The following is a 20,240-nucleotide window of genomic DNA, read 5'->3' on the forward strand; positions in this document are numbered from 1 at the left end:
AGACTGGAGGCGGGTCCCCCCGGCTCACCCCGTTATACATCGCCAAGCGCAGAGAGTGACTCTCTTCATCGCCAGCGCATGGCCCCGACCCCTGCACAGTGACTGCTGACATTAAACATCGTTGAGTTCATGTTTCGGGGGTCTCAACGCCCGGTGACCACTTCTGAAAGCAGGTGTGCCCCCCCTCCCCCCCCCGCCGGCCCCCGGAGGGCAGGCCGGGGAACCTGGCCCGAGTACCTTTCAAGAGCTGAAAACTACCATTCGGTCAGGACGCGAACTAAGTTAGTCAGGGGGCCGAAAAGTGCGACAGGTAACGTCCAGTCACACGCCGACACCCAACCAATACGCTCAGCGTCTCCCCTTGGCAGCAGCGGCGCTGGGATCCACCGCGCCCCTCAACTCGTGACCTCCGGATAGGCCCGCCCTCCACGCCGAACTACAGCCCCCGGCATGCACCGCGGCGTCCGCCCTTCGCCCGGAGGCGGGGCCTGAGCGGGGCGGAGGCGGGGCCCTGAGCCGGGCGGCCGCGCTGCCCGACCGGCGGTCCGCACAGTCCCCTCGCTGTGGCGCGTTCCCCGAGCCCGCACTGGGTATTTCCGGAGATGTGAGACTCCCGCCAGCCCGGGCGCGCCGCCGGCCTCACAGGAACCTCCAGGCAGCGCAGCCCGCCCGCCTTTCCGTCAGGCTTTCGCGCCCGGCGCCCCCGGAGTGATGGCGTGAAGAGGGTGGGCGTTCCGGTCCGGGAGGCCCCCGCCGCGGCCCCGGAAGCGCCTTTTCCTGGGCGGCCGCGGTGGTGGTCGCCGTGATGTCTGCGGGGCTGGGTGGCTGACCCCCGTGGGTGCAGCAGGCCCGGGTCCCGAATCTCGGCGGCCGCTGCTCGAGCGCGGCCTGCGCCATGGCCACCTCCGCCGCCTCCTCGGAGCATTTCGAGAAGCTGCACGAGATCTTCCGCGGCCTCCATGAAGACCTCCGGGGGGTCCCGGAGCGGCTCCTGGGGGCCGGGGGCACAGGTGAGGCGGGGCGGGCCGGGGGTACAGGTGAGGCGGGGGGGGAGCCGGGGACTGGGGGGACAGATGAGCGGGGCGGGCCGGGGGGGTAGGTGAGACGGGGGTCGGGGCCGGGCACTGGGGGGGACAGGTGAGGCGGGGCGGGCCGGGGGGGACAGGTGAGGCGGGGGCGGGCACTGGGGGGGACAGGTGAGGCGGGGCGGGTCGGGGACCCGGGAGACAGGTGAGCGGGGCGGGCCGGGGGGGTAGGTGAGACGGGGGGCGGGGCCGGGCACTGGGGGGGACAGGTGAGGCGGGGCGGGCCGGGGGGGGACAGGTGAGGCGGGGGCGGGCACTGGGGGGGACAGGTGAGGCGGGGCGGGTCGGGGACCCGGGAGACAGGTGAGCGGGGCGGGCCGGGGGGGATAGGTGAGGCGGGGGAGGGGGGGCGGGCACTGGGGGACAGGTGAGCGGGGCGGGCCGGGGACTGGGGGGACAGGTGAGCGGGGCGGGCCGGGGGCCGGGGGGACAGGTGAGCGGGCCGGGGGCCGGGGGGACAGGTGAGCGGGCCGGGCCGGGGTCTGGGGGCACAGGTGAGGCGGGGCGGACCGAGGACTGGGGGGGGACAGGTGAGAGGGGCGGGCCGGGGGCCGGGGGGGACAGGTGAGCGGGCCGGGCCGGGGTCTGGGGGCACAGGTGAGGCGGGGCGGACCGAGGACTGGGGGGGGACAGGTGAGGCGGGGCGGGTCGAGGACTGGGGGGGGACAGGTGAGGCTGGGCGGGCCGGGGACTGGGGACAGGTCAGCGGGGCAGGCCGGGGGCCGGGGGGACAGGTGAGGCCGGGCGGATCGAGGACTGTAGGGGACAGGTGAGGCGGGGCGGGTCGAGGACTGGGGGGGACAGGTGAGGCTGGGCGGGCCGGGGACTGGGGGGACAGGTCAGCGGGGCAGGCCGGGGGCCGGGGGGACAGGTGAGGCCGGGCGGATCGAGGACTGTAGGGGACAGGTGAGCGGGGCCGGCCGGGCACTGGGGGGGCACAGGTGAGGCGGGGCCCTGGGAACTCGGCCCGCTGCTCTGGGAGGAGAAGCCCCCACCCTCTTCCCAGACCCGAGCCCTGGCTGCCCTCCTGGTCTCCCAACGCCCCCTCTAGAGCTGGCGGGGCCGCGCCCAGGACCTCCCCGTCCAAGTAGGGTGCTCAGTGGTGGACCTCGGTGTGTCGTTTCCTTGGGATTCTTCATCCTCCAAATTTTCCTCATCTCACTTTCACTGCGGCAAGAAAAGTATAGGAGACTTCAAAGATTCTGTATTTCGGTAGAATTGATTGCCCTCTGTATTTTTTATATATTTAAGTGGGTATTCTCAAAAGAGGTCCACAGTTTTCAGCAGACTGGCAAAGGATCCATAGCACCAAAAGGGTTAAGAACACCCAAAGGAATCATAGTTTGGGGGGTTGGTCTTTAAAATCAGGATTGTGGCATGTAGGTGTGTGGTCCTCTTAGGAACTTTCTGCTAGACTGTGTCCTGCCTCATTATTTCAAAATTCAGGTTGCTCAAAGCTTTGCCTGGAGGAGCTAGAGTTGTTCTTAGGAAGCACAGTTCTTTGTCTGGTGGATAAGTTCAGGGCTCAGAGTTTGTGTTAGCTATGTGAGTTATCCAAAGTCATATGCATTGCATGGTGAGAGTGAAATTCATACATTTGTTTAACTTGTATTTACTGGGAGAGGTTATTGGGTGCCCAGTTCTGCTCCAGATGCTGTTAATAATGCAAATTGCAGTGAAAAGATTTACAATCCCCATTTTAGTGGGCTGATGATAATATGTAAATGCTAGAGGCCTGGTACACAAGATTTGTGCACTGTGGGCAGGCGGGGCGGGGTGGGGGTCCCTCAGCTGGGCCTGCACCCTCTTGCAGTCTGGGGCTCCCTGTGGGCAGTGGGACATCCATAGCTTTGCTGCGAAGGCAGGCTCCTGCCACTGCCCCTGCACTCGCCAGCTGTGAGCCGGGCTTCTGGCTGAGCTGCTCCCCCTGTGGGAGCCCACTGACCACCAGAGGGCAGCTCCTGTGTTGAGCATTTGCCCCCTGGTGGTCAGTGCGTGTCATAGCGTCATAGCTCAGTCTTTCTGCCATTAGGTCTATTTGTGTATTAGCCTTTTATTAGATAGGCTAGGATAGGATGAAGAGACCCTGTTAAGGGCAACACAGGCATACCTCGTTTTATTGCAGTTCTCCTGTTGTGTTTACCAGGTGACAGCATGCCAGGACTCCCTTCATCCTTTCTGCCATGTCCAAGTACCATTTTTACTATTACTTGCTTTCTTTATATCAACTTATTTCATGTAAAATACATTTTTTAATACATGAAGTTATTTAAAATGAAATTTTATATCACTATTTTAAATGGGAAATCTGTAGAACCTATCTAAATGGTCAGAAAAATACAAGGAAGCCAAAACAATGCTGTTTTAACTTGATGTCAATTGCTTTGAAGTTGAAGCCTCTAATTAAAGACATACTAGCACCAAAAAGACATGATACGAAGGATTGAAAGAGAAACAGAAGGGGTGACTTTCTCACTGAGTCAGTTCCATGCCACCACCAGTGGGCATGGCAGAGAAACAAGTGCTACAGCGTGCAGCTTCCCCAGTGAGCAGAATAGGTGGGCTTTTAATTTGTTTTTCAGAAAAGGAGTGGATGAGGGTTAAATAGAGAAGTACTTTAGGGTGTGCGTGAAGGTGGGAACCCGGATTTCAGAACCAGTATCGTTAAGCATTCTCATTGATGATAGTGTGTCTGGTCTCTCTGTTAGGATTGGGGGAGGTGGGGTAACAGTGGTTAACTTAGACCTATAATGCTTCTCAATAGGGACACTATTAGCCTTTGGGGCCAGGTCATTGCTATGCAGGACTGTCCCAAGCATGGATATTCTTGTTCCCTAGGCACTAACTAAATGCCAGCACTGATACTCTCCCTTTCCCTTCTCCCTAGTCATTGTCATAACAAGTTCCCATACTTTTCTAAATGCCTTTTAGAAGTGATTAAGAACTATTACCCCCAACAAGGAAGGAATGGGGAGTTTATTCTACTCAGAGGGAATGGGATCTACAAATGTATGGAAACAGGACTGAGCATTTGAAACTGGTCTTATCTTTTCCAGAAGAGAAGAAGAAATTGATCAGAGATTTTGATGAAAAGCAACAAGAAGCAAATGAAACGGTGAGAACAGAGAACAGGTCTTGTTTCTTTTATCTGGTGTTCATCTTTTTCAAAACGAATGCTTATGACCTGATCACCGATTAATTGTTCCTGCTTATTCATCCTGATTTTGATTATTTTTTACTAAATGAGACCAATTGATGGGGATGGGTGTTGGGAGTAGGTGTTAACAGACACAAATGGGTAAAGCTAGAAAACTGTCCCAAAGTGAGGCTTTGATAATACATTAAAAAAAAGATGTCCACCAGGATCATTCATTTTCTTTGTTAAACTTACTGTCACAAAATGTAGGTCACAGGTGGTTCTAAGTCACTTTCCCTTCTGTTTTAAAAGATAGCATTGTGACTGGATTTGGCATCTTGGGTAAGACATGCAAGGACGGGATGAGTTCTCAATCATAACCCAAAGCTGTCAGAAGTTTTTAAACCAGAGAACTTCCTTCTTGCTTGAAGAACAACTTCCCTATTCCGGGGAAGTTCTGAGAAGTTAAGTTTATCTGCATCCTTTTCCCTGTTGCACATCTATTTTAAGAAGGGTCAGACTGTGGAACCTATCTCCTTCATAATGGGACTACTAGAAACTTTTCTTTTCCAAACATATTTTTACTGATTTCAGAGAGGAAGGGAGAGGGAAAGAGAAAAAGAAACATCAATGATGATAATCATTAATCGGCTGCCTCCTACACACCCCACACTGGGGATTGAGCCCACAACCCAGGCATATACCCTGACCGGGAATCGAACCATGACCTCCCTGTTCATAGGTCAACGTTCAACCACTGAGCCACGCCGGCCGAGCTAGAAACTTTTCTTAATACCTGAGTATAGATGGGCATATTCATGGTACCTGTTACAGAGCCAGTCTTCTGTTTTGGTTAACATCTTGTAGCATTTAAAAAATCTTTTAGCTTACACCGATTTATTTGTTTGGTGCTTTTTTTCTTTGAACTTAGCAAAAGTAACCCATCCTAGGTAGATGAAAATAATTTATGTCCTCTTGTGAACATGTTCAGGCTTTATATTTTACTTATCCCAAAAAGATGGAAATCTCTGACATGGAGACCATTGATTTTCAGAAAGAGGAGGAGGAAGGGAAGAACCTTGATGCCAGATCTGTATCATTTTTGTACAGTAGACCTCAAAGTGCTTCATGATGGCACCTGAACCAAAACAGACTAAGAACTCATTATTCTAAACAGTGAACTTGAAGATTTTGAATTCTGACTTCTCTTTTTGTGTAATCTTGAGGTTTTTCCAGGTCTTTTTTTTTTTTTTTTTAATTCTCACCCGAGGATATTTTTTCCATTGATTTTTAGAGAGCATGGAAGGGAGGGTGGAGGGGGAGAAAAAGAGAAAGACATCAACATGAGAGAGACATTGATTGGTTGCCTCCGGCATGTGCCCCAACCAGGGCAGGGGATTGAACATGCAACCGAGGTACGTGGACGTCCTTGACTGGGAATCGAACTCTCGACCCTTCAGTCTGCAGGCTGACACTCTAACCACAGAGCGAATTGGCCAGGGCAGTTTTTTCAAGTCTTATATATGAAATAGAAATAATATTTCCTGCCTTGTTGATTTGCTATGAGGATTAAATGAATGCATATAAAAATGTTTAATAAGCTATAAGGTACTACATTTTTTCACTCATTCATCACATACTTTTTGAATACCTGTTCTGTGCTTGATAGGCACTGGGCAGACATCGGAGCAGCGGAGTGAGTGTGTCATGTGGTCCCTGCCCCTGTGGAGCATATCATTGAGTGATTATTTTGGGTTGTCTGGAGTTGGATTAGCCCAAACTAGGAAATGTCAAGATGAAACAGAAAAGAACCAGGCTGTCCACTCACTATTTTCTGCCTTCCTAGCTGGCAGAGATGGAAGAGGAACTACGTTATGCACCCCTGTCTTTTCGTAACCCTATGATGTCTAAGCTTCGAAACTACCGGAAGGACCTTGCCAAACTCCACAGGGAAGTAAGAAGCACGCCTTTGACAGCCACACCCGGGGGCCGAGGAGACATGAAATATGGCACATACACTGTAGAGAATGAGCATTTGGTAAGCTTCAGCTGTTTTTTCCCCCTTTGGGCCTGTGTACAAGAATTAACCATACTGTGGAGTGCAGTTCATGTTACAGTGTATACTACACGACACTTGTTCCCCCACCGTCCTCTTTCCTGCATCCAGCTCCCCTTTTCTTGGGTATTTACCCTACTGTATTTTTTTTTTTTAATATATTTTATTTTTTTTTTTACAGAGAGGAAGGGGGATAGGGATAGAGAGTTAGAAACATTGATGAGAGAGAAACATCGATCAGCTGCCTCCTGCACACTCCCTACTGGGTATGTGCCCGAAACCAAGGTACATGCCCTTGACCAGAATCGAACCTGGGACCCTTAAGACCGCAGGCCGATGCTCTATCCACTGAGCTAAACCAGTTAGGGCTACCCTACTGTATTTAATGCATATCTTTCCAAACCACATACTTATTTACTTTTCTTTGTATCCTTTATATGTAAAACAGCGCTTGGTATGTAGTGGTGGTACGCAAGTGTTATCTAATCTTATTATATCTGAACTCTGTATTCTGACCCATTGATCCAGTTTCTTTCTCACATATGCCAAAAATTCAGTTAGATTTTTAATTTACCAGAGTATTGTTACAAAATTAACACAAGCTTTCTTTTACATTTATATGATGACCCAGTAGCCCAGATACAGTAGAGAAGGCAGGATGCTTAAGAAGGGGCTAATTAATACCTTGCTCTCTTGCAATAGAAAGTGAGCCAGATTGCCTCTTGCCTCAGTATTTTGATTTATAAAGTTAGACTAACTGGGTAGAAAAATCTATATTCTGAAACTCTAGAGAAGCTAGAGAGTTTAAGGAATAAAACTTCACAAAGCTTAAACTTAATGGGTTGCTTTTGGGGTTGTATTCCATAGTGCAAAGTTGAAATGGCCTGGCAAGTAGCATAGGAAAGAAATGGAAGTGCAGATTACACATATGTAGAAAAGCTGATAATGCCATTTTAAACAAATCCCATTTCATGATGCATCCTTATTATAGTTGAAGAGACGTTCAGATGCTGCTAGCCTGACATTGCTGATGTCAAAACTAGAGTATTTGAGAATGGTGTAAAATTTCAAAGTTCACTTGTGAAGGGAGGGACTGGGAAAAACCAGGCAAGGCAGGTGGAGCTTGTTAGAGCAGTGGTTCTCAACCTTGGCTGCACATTAGAATCACCTGGGAATCTTTTTAAAATCCTCAGAAGATGAGGCCCAGAAATTAGGATTTTAAAAAGATTCCCAGGTGATTCTAATGTGCAGCCAAGGTTGAGAACCACTGTGTTAGATATGAGAGGTGAAAGTGACTTTGGTGATTTATTACACACACACACCCAAAACAAAAAAGGGGGAGATCAGTCTAGAGCAGGGGTGGGCAAACTTTTTGACTCGAGGGCCACAATGGGTTCTTAAACTGGACCGGAGGGCCGGAACAAAAGCATGGATGGAGTGTTTGTGTGAACTAATATAAATTCAAAGTAAACATCATTACATAAAAGGGTATGGTCTTTTTTTTTTTTAGTTTTATTCATTTCAAACGGGCCGGATTTGGCCCGAGGGCCGTAGTTTGCCCACGGCTGGTCTAGAGAGTAATTTTGCTTTAAAATGGTCAGTTTCAGAAATTAGAAACACAATTTAGATATATACCACTTTCAGTAGAATTATTATTCCAAATCTGAGATTGATTTATGTAATCTTACTATCTTTTCCTGTTCTTTCTCAACCTAATCAGTTGAAAACCCCCATCTTTTATTTTTAAAAAGTGTTATTCCTGCTTTGTTTAAGCTAAAGTAGGTGGGGTTTAGTTCAACCTCATTCAGTAGTTTCCTCATCCACTGGTCCATATAACATGTATGAGGAATTCTTGTTACTTCTGATCTGGGAACCTGATTTTGGCTGCCCTTTTTTTTTTTTTTTTTTTTTTTAATGTTTATAGATTAGAGAGGGTGGGAGGAAGGACATCGATGTGAGAGAGAAACATCAACTGATTGCCTCCTGTGGATTGAGTCTGCAAGCTAGGTATGTGCCCTGACTGGGAATTGAACCCATGACCTTTTGGTTTACGGGACGATGCTCCAACGGAACCACACCAACCAGGGCCCATTTTTGATTTCTTGATGGTGGTGTCTAGTGCTCAGTAATAGGCCCTGTGAACTGGCCCCTTTTTTAATGTGTGTGTGTGTGTGTGTGTGTGTACATGTATGCTTTTAAAAATATGTTTAATTATTTTAAAATAATATTTTTAATTTTAATATGTTTAGTAATTGAATATTGTATTTATAGTTTCGAGAGAGAGAGATCTATCCATTGTTCCACGTATTTATGCATTCATTGGTTGACCCTGTATGTGCCCTGACCAGGATTAAACCCAAAACCTTGGTGTATTGGGACGATGCTCTAACCAACTGAGCTACCTGGCCATAGCTAAGAACTAGAGCTACACCCATTTCTGTCAGTGGTTAATTCTGAGGCTACTTCTTTCCTCATGTCTTCTGTGCTTAGGATTATAGGTGGAGTAAAACTTTGGTGGGGATTTAGAAAATTAGGGCACTTGGGAAATTAGGGCAGCTAGGCCATCTTACTGGGCCCAAATACCTTCTTCCCTGAGAGCAAATCACCAGTGTGGCCACTTAAGTTTTTTCAGAGTTTTTGTTTTCTGTTTGTCTTGAAGTGAAATTCTTTGGGGGCTTACCGAGAGTGTGGCCACTTAAGTTTTTTCTTCCAGAATGTGGCAGTGTCCCACCCAGACTACTAATTGATTTCTATATGTACTGAAAATGATTAGCTTATGCATGGTCCCTTAATCCTCACTATCAGGTAGGAATCTTCAGTGAATTAATATGTTCTAGGGCTGTAGAGTTTAGTTGGCTTGTTTGCTGCCCATCAGTTATAAGCTATCATTTTCAGGTAGCTCCTGCACCCCAAATCTGGGCCACTGCTTCTCAGAAGTTGCTAGTTCAGGAAGCACATGAGCCAGTTCAGATTCATTACAAACAAGGGAAAATGCTCTGATGTTTTTAATCCTCCTTACCTTGCCTCACTTAAGTGTAACAAGCAGTGCAGTGAGAGGTATTGTGATCCTGATTGGATTCCAAGTTCTGCTTTAGTCTGACCTTGAATAGGATCTTAGAGTTCATTACCATCCTTGTATGTCTTAAAGAAAATTAGCCTAGCCAGCGTGGCTCATGGGTTGAGTGTCAACCTATGAACCAGGAAGTCACTGTTTGATTCCTAGTCAGGGCACATGCCCAGGTTTTGGGCTCAATCCCCAGTAGGTGGCATGGAGGCAGCCAAACAATAAAAATATATTTAAAAAATAATAGTAATGAAAATTAGTCCTGGCCAATGTGACTCAGTTGGTTGAGTGTCCTCTACACCAAGAAGTCACTGGTTCGATTCCTGGTCAGGGCACATGCCCAGGTTTCAGCTCTAGCCCCAGTGGGGGGCATGCAGGAGAGAGCCAATTGCTGTTTTTCTCTCATCGGTGTTTCTCTTCCTTCCTCTCTCTCTAAAATCAATAAAAATTTATTTAAAAAAAAAATGAAAATTATTGCACACTATATCCCTTCTTACATAAGAGTGGTCATAAAGATTGTGTTGGCAATTACTTTACAGTGGAAGAACTTTAACATTTCTCTTTCATAATCCTGTCAGAATCAGCTACAGTCTCAGAGGGTATTGCTTTTGCAAGGCACTGACAGCCTGAACCGAGCCACCCAGAGTATTGAGCGTTCTCATCGGATTGCCACAGAAACTGACCAGATTGGCTCGGAAATTATAGAAGAGCTGGGGGAGCAACGTGACCAGTTGGAACGTACCAAAAATAGAGTAAGTGTGAGCGAATGAGGAAAGGGGCAAGAGTGGGTAAAGTAGGTGGGCCCATTAAACCCTGATGGCATGCTCCTCCCCACAGCTTCAGCAATTCTGAATTCAGAGTAAATGGCCTTTTAGGGCCTTATGCTTTTCTCAGTTTCTAGTTTGCATGGCTGAGAGATCTCCCTTGGAAGTAATTTTAACTCTAAGATATAGAGATCATTGGAGGGGAAAAAAGAAAGACTGAAGAAACTTGGATTTCTGCATTTATTGAAGATTGTCAAATAAACATAAGATTGCAGCCACTCCGTCCTTTTATTCCTGTATTACCACTCTGAGGTTTTGATTTCTCTTAAATCTAGTGGGATATTCTGCTATTCTTATGAAAGTATCATCTGACAAGATCCTAGCTTTCCTGTCATTTAGAACCAAGGCTATTTTCCACATGTCATAAAATAGTACCACTGACAATTTATAGAGGTTCAATCCTGGACTGTAAGTCTGTACTGTTACCTGAGGTAAGCTGGATACTTGTGGGAAGCAAATGAAAATAGGCCAATGATGGCTGTATTGGGGCCTCTAATCTATCACTCTAAAAGGCTCTGAAAACTAACATTCCTTTCCATACATTTGCATGGAAATTTTGAAAATAGTATGACTTGCCAATGTGCCCTTAATAGCATGAGGCAAATCCAGACTAAAAAACAGATACTGTGGTGGGCAAGACTTAAATGGGAAAATATGGTTCAATGTGAGGGTTTGAGATAATTTTCTCATAAATCTTAATAGCTGCAATTCTCCATTCTTAAAATGAGTCAGAATGATGCCCTTCCCTCTGTGAAAATTCACAATAAAGTACTAAATTTAAGGTAAATTCTAGAAAAGGTAGCTTGCTTACAGACTGTTTTGATTTTTTACTTTTGTACATACCAGGTGAATTGGCTGAATTCAAAAGCCAAGGAATGGCCCGAGAGATCAACTTACCAAGGCCACTGGGGATTGGAGACAGATGGCAGGTGGCATCTGTTGAAATATCCTCCAGCTGTTAGATTAGTACCAGGCAAGCAAGAGGGAAAGGGTTTGTTTTTGTTTTGTTTTGTTTTTTAAAAAAGGCTTAATTCCTTTCACAGTTCAATGTAAGTATCTCTTAAAGGGATAAAGAAAAAATAACCATACCCCAAGAATGGTAATCCACCAGCCTATGAAAACAAACTGTAACTCAAGAGGCTCTCCTGGAGTTAGACTGGTGAAATTCAAATCTTAAATTGCTTCAGTTACTGGCAAGGTGTACATTTGAAGCCTTTCTGTTTTGAGTAGCCAGGCATGAGCTCTTGTCCCAGAAGTCCCTCACACAGCCTTGGGATATAATTCCTAAACCTACTTGACAAGTACTAAAGTATCTTGTCCTCTCCAGTTTCTTCTAATTATACTCAGAGGCCATCTTTTAAATTGGTTTGATTTCAACATATCCTTCTTAATGCCCACTGTCAGTTTAGGAATGTTCAAATTCTAGAGTGTATACTTTTGAAAGAAGGGGAAAATAATTGCTATTTTCTCTTCTCAGCTGGTAAACACAAATGAAAACTTGAGCAAAAGTCGAAAGATTCTCCGGTCAATGTCCAGAAAGTAAGTTTTAGAAATAGTCACAAAATTAATTTCTCTTAACTCTCATGCCTTTCAACCAAGAGTGTAAAAGCTTTAAACTGTGACTTGCAAAGGTTCTAATAAAGCTGAAGAAATAAAGAATATTGTCTTGTGTAGTTAAATATCCCAAGACAAAATCTTTTGTTAAAAGTATATGCTGCTCTGATTTGGAACCGTGTAAAATTTGTCCACTGAAAGCATATATATATATATGAAAGGGAGAGAGAAACATAAATGATGAGAGTCATTGATCCGCTGCCTCCTGCATGCCCTGTAGCCGGCAACCAGGCATCAAAGTGTGACCACCTGGTTCATAGGTTGACACTCAACCACTAAGCCACACTGGCTGGGCCACTGAAAGTACTTTTATTCCCAGCTTACATTCCTTAGAGAAAACACATGGGAGTAATACAGCTTCATATTCATAAAAACTTGATTAAAAAACTATTTTCACTGCTACTGCTTAATACTTACTTTTGGCTCTGCTTGCTCTTCGTCAGTCAATCCCTTACTTGGGAATTCTGTCTTAGCAAAAAGTTGTTTTTTAAAAAATCCGCCGAAACCGGTTTGGCTCAGTGGATAGAGCGTCGGCCTGTGGACTCAAAGGTCCCAGGTTCGATTCCGGTCAAGGGCATGTACCTTGGTTGCGGGCACATCCCCAGTAGGGGGTGTGCAGGAGGCAGCTGATTGATGTTTCTCTCTCATCGATGTTTCTAACTATCTCTCTCCCTCTCTGTAAAAAATCAATAAAATATATTAAAATAATAATAATAATAAATAAAAATCCTTGATGTAAGTGCTGACAACAAAATGAATTTGGGGTAAGTGGTAGTATGCATGGATCAAAATGACAACTGAGTCATGGAATTATCAGGAGAGTGAGATTTTCCTAAACAGTTGTAAATTCCTTATGGAATAGGGGGAAACCTTCAGTTTAGAGTGAACATGAGAACCAGAGATTGGATTCTTTGTATTAACAAAAGACAGTAGATTTTTCTTTGAAGCTCCTATATTGCCTTTGTAGAGAAATCCTGGGGAAAGAGAAAGTAAGAGAGGTACTACCCAGCTTCTGGTTACTTAGCCCCTATCCCCGAGCTGCACATCAGCCCTGGCGAGTCTGCCACAAATACTTCTCTAACATATGCTCACAACTGTAGTATGTAACTGATACGGCTCTATATGATTAGATGATACTATGTTACTGCTAATTTTGTAATATGATTCAACCGGATTTCAGAATAGGTATTTTTTTCATATTATATTTAATACTATTTTCCTAACTAGACCCTCCTAGAAAAGCTAGTTCTAAAGTGAAGTAGCAGCCCTGGTTGAGGGGCTCGGTTGGTTGGAGCATCATCCTGTACACCAAAAGGTTGCATGGTTTGATCCCTGGTTGGGTTGCGTATGGGAGGCAACCTCTCACATTGATGTTTCTCTCTCTCCCTTCCTCTCTCAAGTCAATAAAAACATGTCCTCAGGTGAGGTTTTAAAAAAATAAAGTGAGGAAGTAACTACTATTTGGAGACATTTTAGAATAAAAAACCATTTATACCTTTGATATATATATTGTCCCAGTTTTCAACATTTCTGGGAGGTAGATAGTGTTTTTTCTCTGTGATAGCTAAAGAAGCTTTCGAGTTGTCACTTAACCAGCTAAAGAACCTTATACTGGCATACCTTGAGTTATTTCGCTTTGCAGATACTGCGTTTCTTTTTTTTTTTACAAATTGAAGGTTTGTGTCAAGCAATTTATCAGTGCCATTTTCCAATAAGCTCATTTTTAAATTAAGGTATGCATGTGTTGTGTTTTTTTTTAGACATAATGCTATTGCACACTTAATAGCCTATAGTCTAGTGTAAACATAACTTATATGCATCGGGAAACAAAAAAAATTTATGTGACTTGCTTTGTTACTGTATTCGCTTTATTGCAGTGGTCTGGAATCAAACCCGCAATATTTTTGTGGTATGCCTGTGTATACTTATTGCTAAGTGGCTATGATCAAACAAAAATTCAGTCTACCTCACAGTGTCTAGCCTTGGTCCCAAGTCAAACTGTAATGTATTGAGAATGGAAAGAGCCCAGCTGGCATGGCTCAGTGGTTGAGCACTGATCTATGAACCAGGAGGTCACGGTTCAATTCCCAGTCAGAGCACATGCCTGGGTTGTGGGCTTAGATCCCCAGTGTGGGGCGTGCAGGAGGCAGCTGATAAATGATTCTCTCTCGTCATTGATGTTTCTATTTCTCTCTCCCTATCCCTTCCTCTCTGAAATAAAAAATATATTTAAAAAAAAAGAATGGAAAGAAATAAGGTTGTCCAGACTTCTGACTGCTCACTTGTTTGTGTTTGTAGAGTGACAACCAACAAGCTGCTACTTTCCATTGTCATCTTACTGGAGTTAGCCATCCTGGGAGGCCTGGTTTATTACAAATTCTTTCGCAAGCATTGAACTTCCTGCACGGAAGGGTTTGTGGACCAGAACTTTGACCCTGAGAATGAATACTGTTACAGATGTGGAATAAGTGTATTGCTGCTGTGAGCTAACGGTTCAAGGATGCACTGTGTAGCCAGACTGTGGGAAGAGGGAGGGAAGATGGAAAACCAGTTAATGTGAAGAAACAGCAACAAGACCAATGTGATATACCAAGGTAATAAATGCTGTTTATGACTTCTTTAAATTTACATGGTACTCCAACATATTAATACCCTGTGAATTGCAAAAAAAACCCCAAAAAAACCCACAAATACATTTACAGTAGTATCATTGGTCACCAAAATGGAGAGGGAAAGGAAATTTTACAATTGTGAGAATACGCAAATGTTCTCATTAAGGCAGTATTAACCCAGATGACCATGTAGTATCTGCCCCCTCAAAAACTTCACAACTCTGGAATGCCCATTGTGACGAACATGTCAGCATACAGTATTTCCTAAATTCTCACACGTTCTTCATTTTCTGATTCATGTGGTGAACTGGGAGTAGGAAGTTGGTCATAGACATTGTGCCCTCCTTCCCTTGTCTGACCAAAACTTGAAGCAATCACATCCACTGCCAGGCCAGCTGTAGCCTTGGCTTCTTCGTCTGAAGCAGCCAACTGAGGATTAACTTCAACGAGATCCAGTGCTGACAGCAACCCTAAAAGAACAAAGTGTGACAAAACCTCAGAAAATCCCTTAGCTGCTGCTTTCAGTGAGGGTCGTATCACCTGGACAGAATAAACCAAGGTAAAAAACCAACCATTTTCTACTATAACATCCACTGTCAGGAAGCCCCTTATACCTCATTCTCTTGGGCCTGAATTTATTAAAACACTGTTATATTGCCCTGGCCAGTGTGGTTGGGCATTGTCCCATGCACCAAGAGTTCACCAGTTCAATTCCCCATCAGGGCACATGCCCACGTTGCAGGCTCAATCCCCAATAGGGGGCATGCAGGAGGCACCTGATCGGTCTCTTCCTTTCTCAAATCAATAAAAACACACACACAACACCAGCCCTGACCAGCGTGCTTGGTGGTTAGAGCATCGGCCTGTGAACCAAAGTGTCACAGGTTCAATTCTGATCAAGGGCATCTATCTGGGTTGCAGGTTCCCTACCCTGGCTGGTGGGGGAGGCAACCAATTGATGTGACTCTCTCACATCGAGTTTCTCTCGCCCCCTTCTGCCTTCCCATTCTCTCTAAAATCAATGGGGGAAAAATATCCTCTAGTTAGGATTAACAAAAAAACACACAAAACAACATAGCACCCAACCACTGCTGTATTAGAGTAGAATTGAAAGAAACCTTTAAGGTAATAAAAGCAATCATCCCTCTTTAACTGACATACAAGGCATAGATGTCAGGCTTTGTGAAGAGAATAAAGAAAGAGCTTGGGGGGCTGTGGGTCAAGAAGTTCCCAACCTACTTGTTGAGAAAATATGTGCCATTTCCAATATTAAGGAACTTTCCAGATGCCTGCCTGCATGTAGCCAAAATTCTATTCCCACTTTTGACTCTGATGCTGTATCCACATACTTAAGGCACCACGTGCCCTGAAGTATAGTATACTGCAGATCTTACTCGCTTCTGCAGGTCTGAGCTCTGAGGGCAGATTCCACATTTATTTCCCCCCCAACTCCCTCACCCCCACTTCTCTGGGGTAGTTAACTTTTTAGTTGGGTATTCTGAGTGAAGTTAATCTACCTTTTCAAGATTTATCTGAACAAACTAGTATTCGAGAATACAAGTATCTGAGAATATTTAGAGTGGCCATAAAGCCTGGAAACATGAGTGAATATTGCTAATGGTTTATTGGTATTACATTATAGTACACTAGAGGCCAGGTGCACGAATTCATGTACCAGTGGGGTCCCTCAGCCTGGCCTGCGGGATTGGGCCAAAACCGGCTCTCTGACGTCCCCCAAGGGGTCCCAGGTTGCGAGAGAGCACAGGCCAGGCTGAGGGACCCCACCGGTGCACAATTGAGGCCAGGGAGGGATGTGGGAGGTTGGCCAGCCAGGGAGGGACAGTGGGAGGGCTCCAGGGCATGTTCAGCCCTTTCTCGCTCAGTCTGGATCAGCCAGACTCCAGCAGCAAGCTGATCTACCAGTCAGAGCGTCTGCCCCCTCATGGTCAGTGCACATCATAGCAAGCAGTTGAGCAGTCTTAGCATATCACTAACATATTACACGTTGGTTGGTTGAACGGCTGACCGGACAACTGGACACTTAGCATATTAGACTTTTATTATATAGGATGATATGCTCATTGCCAGGACATCTGTTCAGTGTGCTGTCCCTTGTTAATAATGCATAATAGTTCAGTGCACTGTGCAAAACTTCGGTACCACTTCTACCAATTCCTGCACATGCATCTGCATCTCTGATAATTTGTGTGTCTGAATTCCACTGACTAAAGCTGGACCTTCAGCAGAGCCCAGAAGTAATCAAGAGGGTTTGAGCTCTTAAAAATATATATATTACCCATGGTTTTATATTATTGCCACCCTGTAAATTATTTAAGCAAACTATTTTATGTGTCTAATTGACAGTGTCATGATAGACTGTTGTTTAGAATAGAGTAACATTGCAACAGGAGAGAGAGGGTCAAGGTATGACCACCGCCCCTTCTAAGTACTAGCTGTTACTAAGCCCTGGGTCTGGTGATGTCACTGGGAACCAAAATGGAGGATTGAACTCCCAGGTTCACTTGCCACCAACCCAAGGACGATTAACGTCTAAGATTGTGGGCCTGAGAATGAGACTACCTTGCTTCTGTCAGATCTGATAGATCAGCATTATTTTCCTTTCTGTAGTGCCTAAGAGTCTAGTTGGCTCCAGAGCCAGGGAGACCATTTCTCAATTCCCACATCTATCCCAGCTGGTCAAGGGTTTCCTATAGCCCTGGCTGGACCTTTTACTCTGGGGTCTTTATGCTCTTTAGACCCTAATTTCATAAGATGATATTGAAGTATCCTGCAGAAGTTTAAATTTTGCAATTAAAGGTCATTTAAAGTAGCCTCAAAACTAAGAAGCTTTCAGACAAATGGAAACAGCTACCCTGACTGACGTTGCTCAGTGGTTAGGGCATCAGCCTGCGCACCAAAGGGTCTCGGGTTCAATTCCTAGTCAAGGGCATGTACCTGAGTTGCAGGCATAGGAGGCAACTAATCGATGTGTCTCTCTCACATCGATGTTTCTCTTTCTCTCTTCCTCTCCCTCCCTCCCTTCTACTCTGAAAAGCAATGGAAAAAAATATTCTCAGGTGAGGATTAACAAAACAAAAAAATTTTATTTTTCAAAGAAAGAAACTGTTTGTAAACAAATATGAGTTTTGGGACAGCAACTCCTTGGTAGCCACTCTCGATAACCTAGCATTCATTTTATTAATCTTTCTGTCAGCCATTCATTTTCCACTATTCCTGTATTAAAGCTCCTATTAAATAAGCTCCAGTAAGGTTCCTCAAAAAATTGGAAATGGAACTCCCATTTGACCCTGTGATCCCACTTCTAGGAATATATCCCAAGAAATCAGAAACACCAATCAGAAAGGATATATGCACCCAGATGTTCATAGCAGCATAATTCACCATAGCTAAGATCTGGAAACAGCCTAAGTGCCCATCAGTAGATGAATGGATTAGAAAACTGTGGTACATCTACACGATGGAGTACTATGCTGCTGTAAAAAAGAAGGAACTCTTACCATTTGCAACAGCATGGATGGAACTGGAGAGCATTATGCTAAGTGAAACAAGCCAGTCAATGAAGGAAAAATACCACATGATCTCACTCTTTCATGGATAATTAAGACCATTACAAACTTTTGAACAATAATAAATACAGTGGCAGAGCTGCCTCAAACTGATTGTCGGACTGCAGTGGGAAGGCCAGGGAGGGTTGGGGGACAGGAGGGAGGGGAGTAAGAGATCAACCGAAGGACTTGTATGCATCCATATAACCATAACTAATGGACATAAGACACTGGGGGGGTAAGGGAGGGCAGGGGCTTGTCAAGGGCGGGGGGGAAAAAAGGACACTTATGTAATACCCTTTGTAATACTTTGAGCGAAAAATTTAAAAAAATAAATAAATAAATAAATAAAAATAAGCTCCAGTATAAGACTTGCCCTACATGTAGCTTTGAAATATCTCCAAGAGAAGCTTTAACTCCACATTCCCAACTCCAGGCGAACCAACTTCTTAATTTAAGGTAAAAATTGTAGCTGGTGTTGAGTTTTAATCTTAATCTGCCTTTGGACAGTTCAGATGCAAAGAACTGCATTAGTTTGGCAGGTTATTCTTGTGTCTAGTAAATGTTTAAGAAGACAACTTTTTATTCAGTATTACCATATTTTGGTATGAGCCAGATGCAAACATGCCTCTAAATGACTATCCCTTATTAGCCTGACCACATGACTTTTAGCAATAACCAGGTTAGGCAAAATCAATGTCTACAATGACATGAATAATAGAAAAGATTCCCCTGGCAGACAAGAGGCTTCACCATAATTACCTATGTAGTGAACAGGTTAATCACTACTTACCTGTGTTGTGTATTTCCTCAGTAATATACATGCCTTCTCGATAGGTCAGTCCCCCTACAACAGGAGTTCCTGTGGCTGGAGCCAGTGTAGGGTCAAATGCATCAATATCAAAGCTCAGATGGATTGGCCTTTGTCTTCTTGAAAGGAGAAGGATAAGAGAATAGTCATTTGTGTCTGAACATTCATGCTCCCTGCAGATGCAACTTCCTGATTTTGTTGCTGTTAGTCCTGGTATTTTGTTAATGCATCAGATTTCCAGGTTTTCTATTTTAGAAGTTACTAGAGTATTTGCCTATCAGTGTTTATACTCCATTTCATAATTTTTCCATGTTCTGTGTGCCTCAGACTAAATCCAGTTTATATTTCTGACTTACCCTGAGCATTAAATTAAAGCCTCTTAAATTAACAATTGTCAGTAGAGGGAATTCTTCACTTTCATTTGACCTTGGGCCCTGATAGATTCTAATTTCATTTGTATTACATTTGCTTTTATTCTCTCAGAGTGTAACAGCAGCTGAACTTAACTCTGACTTTAGATTTGAAATCTTTTTTTAAAATATGTTTTTATTAATTTTAGAGAGAGGAAGGATAGGGGAAGGGAGAGAAAGAGAAACATCAATCAGCTGCCTCTTGTGCTCCCCCTACTGGGAATCAAGCCCACAACCTGGGCATGTGTCCTGACTGGGAGTTGAATTGGTGACCTGTTGGCACATGGGACAATGCTCAACCAACTGAGCCACAATGGCCACGGCTAGATCTGCAATCTTACCAGCTCCCAATTCTAACTTTAATTTATCCCAGATGTCCAATGACTGAAACTAACATATAACACCTATATGCTAAACAACTAAATTCTTAGTAGATGGCAGTTATAAAGACTCAGCACTGAGAAAATGCTCTTAAAACTAGCATTTGGGTTAGCATTTACCTGCCATCTTTATTCACTACCAAGTTTTGCTTATTATAAAACTTCTTTCAGTTGGCCCTGGCCAGTGTGGCTTGGTTGGAGCATCACCCTGTACACTGAAAGGTCACAGGTTTGATTCCCGGTCAGGGTACATACCCAGGTTTTGGGTTTGATCACCAGTTGGGGTATGTACAGGAGGCAACTAATCGATGTTTCTCACATCAATGTTTCTGTTTCTATTTCTCTCTCTTCCTTTCCCTCCTCCCTTCCTCTCTCTAAAATAAATTGAAAGAGCATATCCTCAGAATAGGATTAAAACAAAACAAAAAAACTTTCAGATGAAGAAATAGCGAGGCTAAGAAGAATGGGATAATTAGAACAATGAATGCTTCTCATCTCAAAAGATAAGCATTTAAATGGAGCTAAAGATAAATTCATGAGAGAGAGAATCTGGGCAATGATTTCAAGGAAACCCCCTCACAACTCCAGAGGAAGAATATGACCTATGTTTCATATTCTCCCTTTCTAAATTATTTGAAATTTTTAAACGTACATGTTTTGCTTTTATTTGAAAGAAAAGCTA

General features: G+C 44.6%; 2 protein-coding genes across 4 annotated transcripts in view; one reads left to right on the forward strand and one right to left on the reverse strand.

The window, feature by feature from the left end:
* Positions 1 to 596: 596 nt before the first annotated feature.
* VTI1B (vesicle transport through interaction with t-SNAREs 1B) lies at positions 597 to 14,407 on the forward strand. Of its 2 annotated transcripts, XM_070417928.1 has the most exons (7): positions 597 to 1,010; positions 4,142 to 4,200; positions 6,068 to 6,259; positions 9,920 to 10,093; positions 11,012 to 11,138; positions 11,643 to 11,704; positions 14,078 to 14,094. In XM_070417928.1, exons 1-6 carry the CDS (start codon positions 896 to 898, stop codon positions 11,657 to 11,659), a joined length of 684 nt encoding a protein of 227 aa, XP_070274029.1. In that variant the 5' UTR covers positions 597 to 895; the 3' UTR covers positions 11,660 to 11,704; positions 14,078 to 14,094. The 2 variants fall into 2 exon arrangements, with proteins under 2 accessions (XP_070274029.1, XP_070274019.1); XM_070417918.1 differs by lacking the exon at positions 11,012 to 11,138 and having other exon boundaries at positions 619 to 1,010; positions 14,078 to 14,407.
* The window catches only part of ARG2 (arginase 2), a 35,319-nt gene continuing 29,440 nt past the window's right edge, over positions 14,362 to 20,240 (reverse strand). The window contains exons 7-8 of one of the 2 annotated variants that reach the window (XM_070417907.1): positions 18,751 to 18,884; positions 14,362 to 14,861 (exon numbers count right to left, since the gene is read on the reverse strand). In XM_070417907.1, coding sequence (XP_070274008.1) covers positions 14,656 to 14,861; positions 18,751 to 18,884 — 340 coding nt within the window. In that variant the 3' untranslated portion in view covers positions 14,362 to 14,655. Of the gene's footprint in view, positions 14,862 to 18,750; positions 18,888 to 20,240 lie in introns of both variants that reach the window. The other variant, XM_070417899.1, reaches the window with a different exon arrangement.

Source organism: Myotis yumanensis, unplaced genomic scaffold (genome assembly GCF_028538775.1).
Source record: "Myotis yumanensis isolate MYYU_CA2020_CCGP unplaced genomic scaffold, mMyoYum1.0.hap1 SCAF_1, whole genome shotgun sequence".
Taxonomy (NCBI): domain Eukaryota; kingdom Metazoa; phylum Chordata; class Mammalia; order Chiroptera; family Vespertilionidae; genus Myotis; species Myotis yumanensis.